This window comes from Salvelinus namaycush, chromosome 34, assembly GCF_016432855.1.
Source record: "Salvelinus namaycush isolate Seneca chromosome 34, SaNama_1.0, whole genome shotgun sequence".
NCBI classification, from domain to species: domain Eukaryota; kingdom Metazoa; phylum Chordata; class Actinopteri; order Salmoniformes; family Salmonidae; genus Salvelinus; species Salvelinus namaycush.
The window spans coordinates 16296460-16308893 of NC_052340.1; the positions used below are offsets into that span (position 1 = coordinate 16296460).

Consider the following 12434-nt stretch of genomic DNA (forward strand, 5'->3'; position numbering starts at 1 on the left):
CATACCGAAAGGAAAAGAGTAGAAGAGAGAGTACCACTACCAGACACACAGACATCAGCAGAAGAAACTGCCTAGAGTTTAGCCTGTTTGCCAGATAGCCAGTTGAGAGAAAAAAGAAGACACCATATAAAACCCACGTCACAGAACAGGGGTAACCCCACCATTAATACCTCATACAATAATAATAATAATAATAATAACAATAATAATGGCAGAGCAATTGAACGGCAACTTCATAGAAACAATTTACATGAAAAACCAAGTCATCAAGAGAGGATTTGCAATAATCTGTTTTACCTTCCAGTGGAGGAGTGCAGAGGCTCTGAATGTGGGGGGTGTTCATAGACAAAACAAAGGTCTTAAAATGTCCACAATCTTCTCTGCCACCTGTCAGAGAAGAGGGAACGATAGAGGGAAAAGAAAGAGAGAGAAAGAGAGATATTAGCTGTTGACTTCAGGCTTGCAGTTGTACTGTCTGACCATCTGATGTTTTGTTGGTTTGTATGTCAAAGCTTCGCGACAATGTTGCTACTAATTCATGCGATCCATAACCGGTGCAGTCCCAAACGATAACAACCACGACCTAGAGCGGTCACACCGATGATTAAGTTAAACACTATAAACTAAACACGCTGAAAACAAACAGACTATTACAGCATAGCACACACAATCAAACTGTCACGCCAACCAATAGCTCCCTCCCAGAGAGCTGAAAGAGCTATCTCCTCCTTCCTTACTGCTGATGCGCTCTTAAAGTGGCAGCGCACGGTGAAGGCTCCGTGCAGGATTTCGCCACAACATATGTACAGTATTTCACTTTTTAATGTGTATAGTATTGCTTATTAGGTGTTGTCCAATGAACGTTGTAACCAATCCCTCTTCATTTTTTTTTTTAGATTAGATTCAACTTTATTGTCATTGAACAAGTACAGTAGAACGAAATGCAGTTAGCATCTGACCAGAAGTGCAAATAAGAGTGCAAAAATGTACAACTGAAACAATGAAGTACAATGTATGTTATTAAATGAGATGTATAAATGGCAAGTACAAATGGCAAGTCTAAATGTGCAATGAAGGCAAATTGAAAGTGCAAAGAGACACGCAACTGAAATGCAGGAATAGCAGCAATGAGGCTACCGAGGTAGACATGTACAACTGAATAATGCCCTTAATCAGACAAAGCAAAGCAATGTCAGAGTCCAGTAGTACCGTGAAGAGTGCAAAGAGAGTAGTGCAACAAGGTCCCTGAAAGGCAGTACTAAGCGGTGGGCGGGTGGATATGGCTGGTGCCGTGTCACAGAGTTCAGCAGGGTTACAGTAGCTAGAAAGAAACATTCTTGAGCCTGCTAGTGTGGGAACGTAGAGACCTGTACCGCCTGCCTGATGGTAAGAGGGCAAACAGTTTGTGGCGTGGATGTGAAGGGTTCCTGATGATGCCGCGCGCCCTACGCAGACACTGCTTGCGCTGGAGGTCTACGATGGCAGGGAGTTGGGCACTAGTGATGTGCTGGGCGGTTTTCACCACCCGTTGCAGGGCCTTCCGGGCGGCCACGGAGCATCCACCAAACCACACTGTGGCACAGTTTTGTCAGAATGCTCTCGACCATGCAGCGGCTAAGATCTTGGGAGACAGGTGGGCCTTCTTCAGCCTCCTCAAAAAGTACAGGCGCTACTGCGCCTTTTTGACCAGGATTGAGGTGTTGAAGGTCCAGGAGAGGTCCTCTGAGATGTAGACACCCAGGAATATAAAGCTGGGCACACGCTCCACCTCAGTGCCATCAATGAGAACTGGGGCGTGGCTGCAGCTTTTAGACTTCCTGTAATCCACAATGAGCTCCTTGGTTTTCTTTGCATTGAGGGCCACGTTGTTGTCAGAGCACCATGCAGCCAGATGCTTGACCTCCTCCCTGTACGCTGACTCGTCATTGTCATTGATCAGGCCTACCACCATGGTGTCGTCTGCAAACTTGACGATGGTGTTGGAACCGTGTACAGGAATGCAGTTGTAGGTGAAGAGGGAGTACAGGAGGGGGCTCAGCACGCAGCCCTGTGGCACACCGGTGGTCAGGTGAAGTTATCTAACCTGACAGACTGGGGTCTGTTGGTTATGAAGTCCAAAGTCCAGTTACAGAGAGAGGGGATGATCCCTAGGTCTTGGGGTTTGTGTGACCAGCCTAGAGGGAATGACTGTATTGAATGCTGAGCTAAAATCTATGAACAGTATTCTCACATAGGTGTTGGTTTTGTCAAGGTGGGTCAGGGCAGAGTGTAAAGCTGTGGAGATGGCGTCCTCTGTAGACCTGTTCGGTCGGTAGGCAAACTGGTGGGGATCCAGTGTTGGAGGGAGGCAGGACTTAAGGTAGGCCAAAACCAGTCTTTCGAAGCACTTCATGATCGTGGGGGTGAGTGCAACAGGTCGGAAGTCATTCAGGCTTGATGCAGTCGACTGCTTCGGCACTGGCACAATGGTTGCGGTCTTAACGCACTTGGGGACAACCGCCTCGGCCAATGACAGGTTGAAATGTCAGTGAAGACCTCGGTCAGCTGCCCAGCACATGCTCTGAACACACGAACGGGGACGCCATCAGGACCAACAGCCTTGTGTGCATTCACCCTGCTCAGTGCAGGCAACACATCTGCGATGGATAGTCTGAGGGGGAGGTCGTCTTGGGGGAGCTCAGCTTTGATGGCTGGATCTTTGTTGTCCCTGTCGAAGTGAGCATATAACCTGTTTAACTCATCGGAGATGGAGACGTCGCTGGCTGTGGGGGTAGGTTTTTTTGGCCGGTAGTCTGTGATGGTTTGGATGCCCTGCCACATGCGTTGAGGGTCGGAGTTATTGTTGAAGTGCTCCTCAATCCGCAGATTGTGGTCATGTTTAGCCATCTTGAGGCCTTTTTTCAGGTTGGCCAGGGATGAGCTGTAGGCTTCTGCATCGCCAGATCTGAAAGCAGCATTGCGTGTCTTTACCTCTCTGTTCATACAAGGCTTCTGGTTGGGGAAGGTCTTTATTAGTTTATGGGTGGTGACATTGTTGATGTTGATGTAATCCAGAACAGAAGAAGCATATATTTCAATGTCCGTATGGGAGTCAAGGATGGCCTGAGTGGCAAACAATCTCCAGTCTGTATGTTGAAACTGGTGACCCTCTGACCACACTTTGACTGTCCTCACTGATGGTTTCACGTGTTTAATGAGGGGTAAATACTTGGGGAGTAGGAACAGTGATCAGACTGTCCCAGGTGGGGGAGGGGAATGGCTTTGTAAGCCTCCGGAATGTTTGTATAGCATTCGCATCCAGAGGTATATAGGCTGCAGTAACAACAATGGATGTAAGCTCCCGAGGCAAGTAGAAAGGCCTTCACCTAATCATCAGGTACTCTAGATTGGTTGAGCAGTGACTCCCAGTTATGTTACTGTCTGTACACCATGCTTTGTTTACATACATGCACAGACCACCTCCTCTGGTCTTACCAGTCCTCTGCTGTACGATCAGCCCTGAAGAAGTCACACCTGTAGCCCAATAGCGTTGTCAGGTATGCTGTTGTTTAGCCACGTTTCCGTGAAAATCATGATGCTGCAATCCATAATCCTTTTTTGTGAGATGATTCTTAGTCGTATTTCGTCCATTTTGTTCGCCAGTGATTGGACGCTAGCGAGGAAAAGGCTAGGTAGTGAAAGCCGATGTGGGTTAGCTTTTGCCAAGCCCGGAGGCCACCCTGCTTCCCTCTCCTTTGTTTACGATCTTGACGCTGCCTCCGGGCATTTCCTCTCAGCGATGTTTCAGTCTCCCGGGGCATCTTCGCGATCTCCAGTGGAAGTTGTAAGTTGTCAAAAACTCTCTTTGTGCACTGTGTTCCAATATCCAGGAGTTCTTGTAAGCTACACTGCTCAAAAAAATAAAGGGAACACTTAAACAACACAATGTAACTCCAAGTCAATCACACTTCTGTGAAATTAAACTGTCCACTTAGGAAGCAACACTGATTGACAATACATTTCACATGCTGTTGTGCAAATGAATAGACAACAGGTGGAAATTATAGGCAATTAGCAAGACACCCCCAATAAAGGAGTGGTTCTGCAGGTGGTGACCACAGACCACTTCTCAGTTCCTATGCTTCCTGGCTGATGTTTTGGTCACTTTTGAATGCTGGCGGTGCTTTCACTCTAGTGGTAGCATGAGACGGAGTCTACAACCCACACAAGTGGCTCAGGTAGTGCAGCTCATCCAGGATGGCACGTCAATGCGAGCTGTGGCAAGAAGGTTTGCTGTGTCTGTCAGCGTAGTGCCCAGAGCATGGAGGCGCTACCAGGAGACAGGCCAGTACATCAGGAGACGTGGAGGAGGCCGTAGGAGGGCAACAACCCAGCAGCAGGACCGCTACCTCCGCCTTTGTGCAAGGAGGAGCACTGCCAGAGCCCTGCAAAATGACCTCCAGCAGGCCACAAATGTGCATGTGTCAGCATATGGTCTCACAAGGGGTCTGAGGATCTCATCTCGGTACCTAATGGCAGTCAGGCTACCTCTGGCGAGCACATGGAGGGCTGTGCGGCCCCACAAAGAAATGCCACCCCACACCATGACTGACCCACACCAAACCGGTCATGCTGGAGGATGTTGCAGGCAGCAGAACGTTCTCCACTGCGTCTCCAGACTCTGTCACGTCTGTCACATGTGCTCATGTGCTCAGTGTGAACCTGCTTTCATCTGTGAAGAGCACAGGGCGCCAGTGGCGAATTTGCCAATCTTGGTGTTCTCTGGCAAATGCCAAACGTCCTGCACGGTGTTGGGCTGTAAGCACAACCCCCACCTGTGGACGTCGGGCCCTCATACCACCCTCATGGAGTCTGTTTCTGACCGTTTGAGCAGACACATGTACATTTGTGGCCTGCTGGAGGTCATTTTGCAGGGCTCTGGCAGTGCTCCTCCTTGCACAAAGGCGGAGGTAGCGGTCCTGCTGCTGGGTTGTTGCCCTCCTACGGCCTCCTCCACGTCTCCTGATGTACTGGCCTGTCTCCTGGTAGCGCCTCCATGCTCTGGACACTACGCTGACAGACACAGCAAACCTTCTTGCCACAGCTCGCATTGATGTGCCATCCTGGATGAGCTGCACTACCTGAGACACTTGTGTGGGTTGTAGACTCCGTCTCATGCTACCACGAGAGTGAAAGCACCGCCAGCATTCAAAAGTGACCAAAACATCAGCCAGGAAGCATAGGAACTGAGAAGTGGTCTGTGGTCACCACCTGCAGAACCACTCCTTTATTGGGGGTGTCTTGCTAATTGCCTATAATTTCCACCTTTTGTCTATTCCATTTGCACAACAGCATGTGAAATTTATTGTCATTCAGTGTTGCTTCCTAAGTGGACAGTTTGATTTCACAGAAGTGTGATTGACTTGGAGTTACATTGTGTTGTTTAAGTGTTCCCTTAATTCTTTTGAGCAGTGTATATAAAGTGTACATCAGGCTGTACTGAGTGAATAAACTAAGAACTGTTAAGTAAATTACAACTAATTCTCAAAATCTGGGTAGACGCCGAGCCTTGCGTTGTACACGCGCCGCCATTCTATCAGGGGCGATTGGGAAAAGCTGTTCAAAAGAGGACATTGTATTATCATTTTTTTGTACTCCCTGACGAAGGCCATGCAGCCGAAACACAGCAGAGTTTTAAAACTTTTTTTCCATTGAACATGCCATACAAATAAAGGCATTTTAATTAATTATATAAAGAGTGCCTTGGTCCCCCTTTATTTTTGATGACAGACAATGTCTTCTCCATTTCCCCACACTCTCCACTGGATCCACGTCTCACCTAAAAGCAGGCGTCACAGACACCGGGAATCTTTCAACTTCAACTGCTCCACTTCAACACTTAATGCCACCCCTGTTATCACTCCTTTCAATGGCGCCCTGCTCCGGAGAGCAAAGTAAGTCATAATTCTTGTCCGAGTTAACTTCACCAACTCAACAGTCCCCAACCTCTTCTCGACCCAACCTGACACCACATATGATTCAGCCAAAATGCAAGGATCCATTATCTCCACAAATCTCACTTCCACTGGGCCAGAATCATCCCTATCATCCTTGGGACGAGGCCAGAACTCTGTGTTCCTCACCGCAGGTACTTCATCCTCACTCTCGACAGGTTCCATCTCTGAACTACTGGAGCATGTATGCCTCTTTTTGCACTTGACACCAACATTCCTCACCACACTGCTTCCCTCTACACTCAACTTTTCCTCACCGGGAATCTTCAACTTCAGTTGACCCTCAACACTTTTCACCACTCCAGTTATATCTCCTTCCAACGGTGCCCTGCTCTGGAGAGGAAAGCAAGTCATAGTTCTTGTCCTCAGTCACGTGATATGGAGTGCATTCTCCCTCTGGACGGCAGAAATGCAAAAAATATACGTGATTCCACTTCGAGTTACTTTCACCGACCCAACATTCCCCAACCTCTTCTCCACCCAACCTGACACCACATATGGATCTGCCAAAAGGCAAGGATCAATTCTCTCCAAAAATATCATTCCCACTGGGTCAGAATCGTCTTTGTCATCATCAGGATGATCACACATGCCACCGCAGTTAATTCATCCTCACTGTCATGATGTTCAATTTCCTTCTGTAGCTCCTCCAAAAGTTATGTGTGATCCACCATTTCATATTTACTCAAAACAAGTTCCACTTTTCTCCTTTTTTTCCCCCTTGTCCGCCATCTACTCCATCAGATCTTCCACAAGGCATGTCCATTTCATATTTACTTATATGTTCCACTTTTCTAATTTTTTTCCTGTCCGCCATCTCACCCATACCTCATGCCCACACCGGCAGCCTTCAATGACCCAAAGACAAAAATCTGTCTCCAGCAAACTTCCTACAGATGTAGGATCTTCATTTGATCACCCTGTTGCAGGAGAACTTTCCTCTAATGCAGGAAATGTCGAACTTGTAATGTATTTGAAGTTTAAAAAGACTTCTGAAGTTTGTAATTTCCACTTAGAAATTTCAGACTTGATTTCCTCTTACGGAAATTGTATCAACCCTTACAAAATGTCCAATAATTAAAATCCACATAATTATTCACATTTCCTGTTGCTGCAGGATTATTTTCCTGCTGAGGCAAACTGGCTCAAATTAAGATCCTACATTTGTAGTTCAACTGATGGGCCATCAGCTCATATCAGCTAGTCAACTCAGTCAGGGAAACACAAATGAATGTTTTTCACTGTAACGATTGTTCTCCTCCTCGTCTGAGGAGGAGCATGGATCGGACCAAAACGCAGCTTGTGGAGAATACATGTTTGATTTATTTTAAAGAAGACGAAACGAAGAACACTGACAAACTATACAAAACAACAAACGACGTCAACAGACCTGAACATGTGAACTTACATATAACGAAGAACGCACAAACAGGTACAGACTAAACAAACGAAACAGTCCCGTGTGGTACAAACACTGACACGGAAGACAATCACCCACAAACAAACGGTGTGAACAGCCTACCTTAATATGGTTCTCAATCAGAGGAAACGTCAAACACCTGCCCCTGATTGAGAACCATATCAGGCTAATTAAACATGAACCCAACATAGAAACACATAACATAGAATGGCCACCCAGCTCACGTCCTGACCAACTAAACAAAGACAAAACAAAGGAAATAAGGTCAGGAACGTGACATTCACACCTTCCATTAATTTGACATATGTGACCTGCCGTCAAATCTTCCCTCGGAGAGGAGGCCATTCCCCAAACTATTTTAATAAACTTTGATATTGCATTTTGTCTCTGTTTTTCATCCAGTTAAGACTTCACTCGTTTGAACTAATTTTGAACAGTGATTGGAAACCTTAATAAGTGCTATTTTTTGATTATATATAGATTCCCAAAAATTTTCATGTTATTTGTTTGTTTTAAAATCGTTCTCTTTCATGCTCCATTGCACTCCATTCCGTAGGCTACCTCACTATTCAATCTGGAATCAGGAGTAGACGGAACATAGTTCATGTAAATCGGTCTCCCTCCATTTAGTATGATATGTTGCTAATTACAACTTGTAACATATCATAGCAACCAACCAACTACCCACCCTCCTTTAATTTTTGCCCTAAGTAACCTTTTGTCTTATGTAACCATACCAAACATAGCATAAATTCTTGTACAAATAAGTTGGCTGAATTTACATTTCCCATGTTACGTCTAGTTTATGAGACCAGGCTGCACTATTCTCAATTTCATCTATATCTAATATTATACACCTATGTGTTCAATTAGTTTTGATAGGCTACAGTAGGCTATAGTTTAGGTGTAGCATACGGCTGCATTTCTAATACACTTGACACCTGTATGTCGTAGTGGAGACCAATATCTATCTTATTATTAAGCTATATAAAACAACGGTTATTGATATGTATGGATGCATTTCAGAGACATTTTTGCAGTGATTGGACCTAGGTCTACAGTAGCAGTAGGACATTTACTAATACAATTCATTCTTTAGCGTTTGAGCGAGAGAGAGAAGGAGAGAGGAGGATTTTGATAGCAGGACCTGGTGCGAAATAGCTTGCACTGGATCAAATGGCTATCCAATTATCTTTAATCATTACAAGTAAAAGCCAAGTATTGACAAGTCATGATAAAAACAGATCTCATGAGTTTGGAAATTCTGTGAACTACACCAGTCCATGTAATGAGTTTTGGAAAGACGTATATTCACACATGCTAAAATCTCTTAACACCATGGCTGATTTGATTTGATTTGATCATTGTCCTCATTTGTCCCGATCAGTTCAGCAGCAATCTTCTCCAAACCTGTGCATAGTAGCCTAGTTTTTGGAATTACTTTATATATTTGAATGTCTTATTAAGAATTTTACACTTAAGGTATTGTAATCTATATTCATAAGACTATTGTCATTTCATGATTTCAAGATCCAATATCAAACAAGGTACTTGCCGACGGAGCAGCCAGAGGAACTGCCCTTCCCTACCTTCAGGCTATGATCAAACCTTACATACACCCCAACCCGAGCACTCCGTTCTGGCACCTTTGGTCTCTTGGCCCTCCCAACCCTGAACTAACATATGGATAACACATAATTGGGAATGAAGATGGACATATGTTGATCACAGATAGCGTAAAAAAAAGGTAGGGGCGTGGATCATAAAACCAGTCAGTATCTGGTGTGACCTCCGTTTGCTTCATGCAGCGCGATACATCTCCTCCGCATAGTGTTGATCAGGCTGTTGATTGTGGGCTGTGGAATGTTGTCCCACTCTTCTTCAATGGCTGTGCAAAGTTGCTGGATATTGGCGGGAACTGGAACACGCTGTCGTACACGTCAATCCAGAGCATCCCAAACATGCTCAATGGGTGACATGTCTGGTGAGTATGTAGGCCATGGAAGAACTGGGACATTTTCAGCTTCCAGGAATTGTGTACAGATCCTTGCGACATGGGGCCATGCATTATCATGCTGAAACATGTAACAGCAGCAGATGAGTGGCACGACAAAGTATCTCTGTGCATTCAAATTGCCATTGATAAAATGCAATTGTGTTCGTTGTCCGTAGCTTATGCCTGCCCATACCATAACCACACCTGCACCATGGGGCACTGTTCACAACGTTGACATCAGCAAACCACTCACCCACACGACGCCGTACAAATGGTCTGCGGTTGTGAGGCCTGTTTAAAGTACTGCCAAATTCTCTAAAATGGAGGCGGCTTATGGTAGAGAAATTAACATAAAATTCTCTGGCAACAGCTTTGGTGGACATTCCTGCAGTCAGCATGCCTAACATAGGGTCAGAGCCACAGCAGCATCCCTGATTTGACTTTACTACAGTGCTTTACAGTACTATGACAGTAAAATACATTTAACGGAAATAAATACAAATTTACAGAACTAAAATGCAATACAAACGATTATGTTGATGATAAAACAAACAGTATAAGCATTCAGTTCTGGCAGCAGGTCTGGCAGCTCACGTCTTGACATATATTCAGTCCTGGGATTCAAACCATTAACCCTGGCCCTGCTGCTGTACCATCTAAAGTCATAATTGGTACTAGTTCAGGCTCAGATTTCTGATCTCCTTGGTCCTAATCCCTATATGATAGGGTGCAACAGTGGTGGGAATAGAACATAGCCACAGGAAGTAGGGGTGCTGAGGGTGATGCAGCACCCCCTGAAAAATCTGAATTAATAACAAATATTAATATTTTTGGAGAACTTCTTTTCTCACAAAAATAGCACACTGGGCCTTTACTAGTCCTGCATTAGCGGACCAATATAGCCTTCTGTAGTGCGGGCATAGTATTTTTTCCCCCATGGCTATGGAACAGAATAAACTGTACAGATATTTCTGGTTACTGTAAACAACAGAAAGGAGGGTTGTAGAGAAGTTGATGAATATGATCAAGTGGGGAGCACACAAATTAAAAGCCTACTTTCGTGACTCCTTTGAGGCTTTCAAGCAAACAAGTAATATTTTGACATATGAGAGCACAACTAACACAAAAGGTGAAACCACTAGACTTGCTATGATACATATATCATGAAAGTTCCTCGGTGCACTTTCAACACAGGAGACTTTAACAATTGCTAAGTGAGAGAAAATGGTTATGGGAATAAAATACAACTGGCTTACAAATGGAGACATACCTGTCATAAGCCATCACTGCCAGAATAAGTAAGCACTCATTACATATACATTGCAGAAAAAACTACAATATACAACCTTCGTGAGAGATTCCCTTTATTTCTGCCTCATGGCAAAATGTGTAGAACTGCAGGAAATTAACTTGAAAACTGCAACAACAAAAAAATTAAATCAAGAAGACAAACGTTTTAGGAAGATGGGCAGGTACACAGCTGTCCTGAAGTTAGGTGGGCCAAGAGTCCAGATCTGGCAGAATGGGTTGGGGTGTAGGATCTTCCCAACGATCCCACTCAGCATCTGTTTGAGCATAGTCTGAAGGTAGGGAGGGCAGCTCCCCTTGATGCTCTGTAGTTATGCAGTTAACTAGATAATGACACAAAACATTCTCAGTTACAATACATGATAAACTTGATGCAATATTTACAGTCAATTATAGCAACTATAAGTAAGAAAACACATAATTCTAAAATACACAAAGGAACTATCAGGTTATGTTTCAGGGTTAAGGCCTAGTACCTTTTTACAAGCATGCCTGATTTTAACCATCCTAACGCCATACATTAAAGGATTGAAAAGTGGTGGACATATCAGAAAATAAACAAATAAAATTGTGCGAAGTATAGGTGGAAGATCTGCAGTTTCATATCTGCCTTGTAGAATCACAAATAACCAGCCAAAGAAGAAGTTCAGCATAGAGGCTATATGTGGTGTACAGGTGTTAAATGCTTTCTGTTTTGTCTCTTTTGAAGACTTTAAACATATTTGTAGAATTCTGACATATGAGTATATGGTAGGAAATATAGTACAGGAAATATAAAGCACAGTGACAACAAGACCCCATATGTTATTCAGCGTAGTATTTGAACAGGCAAGCTTGACTACTGAGTAGTTGTCACAATACAGTCTGTCTAGAACGTTACCACAAAATTGCAGTCGCAAACTCAGGGAGATATTGATGGCGATGAGGAAAAAAGAAGACAAGCAGGACAGCAGAATTAAGCCACAAATTATTTTAGGTGTCATAATATTGTTATATCGTAGGGGATAACAAATAGAAATGTACCTGTCATAGGACATAACTGCTAAATTACTAAATTCTGTTAGAGCGCATGTGTACAACACATAAATCTGAAGGTAACAATAAAGAAGGGAAATATCATGTGTGTCAGAGAGTAAGTAAAACATGAAAGCAGGAAACAAACCAGTGCTCCCATACAACTGATTAACAAACAAAGCACATAGAAACATATACATGGGTTCATGAAGGCTTCTTTCAATGCAGATAACTCCAATAAGTAAAGCATTGGCAAGAATGATGACAAAATATAATACAGTTACTACAGCAAAGTAGAAGTACTTCAATTGTCCGATATCACCGTATGCAGCAAGCCTAAAGACCTTAAAGTGAGTAGAGTTTTCCATGGTCCGGGGAGTTGTTAAAGATGTGCTGTCAATGTTTGAAGAAGAGGAGCAAATCCTCCTACTATAGCTTACATATATATATATATATATATATATATATATATATATATATATATATATGTTACATTTCTGAAATCACAGAGAACAGACAACTTAAATGGATAATTCCTTGACTTGTTGATTCAGTAATAGATTTCCCCACATCTACAGTATACTCACCAATATAGACAGCTTTCATTCTCCTGAAAACATAATTCAAACAATATTATTCTTTGTATCCTGCACTCATGTAACTTATTACATTCAAATGCAAAATTATATCTGTATTCTAAATC

At 43.6% G+C, this 12434-nt stretch overlaps 1 protein-coding gene across 1 annotated transcript; it reads right to left on the reverse strand.

The window, feature by feature from the left end:
- Positions 1–11166: 11166 nt before the first annotated feature.
- LOC120029230 (olfactory receptor 2A25-like) lies at positions 11167–12099 on the reverse strand. The gene has a single exon (XM_038974519.1). It carries the CDS (start codon positions 12097–12099, stop codon positions 11167–11169), a length of 933 nt encoding a protein of 310 aa, XP_038830447.1.
- Positions 12100–12434: the final 335 nt, after the last annotated feature.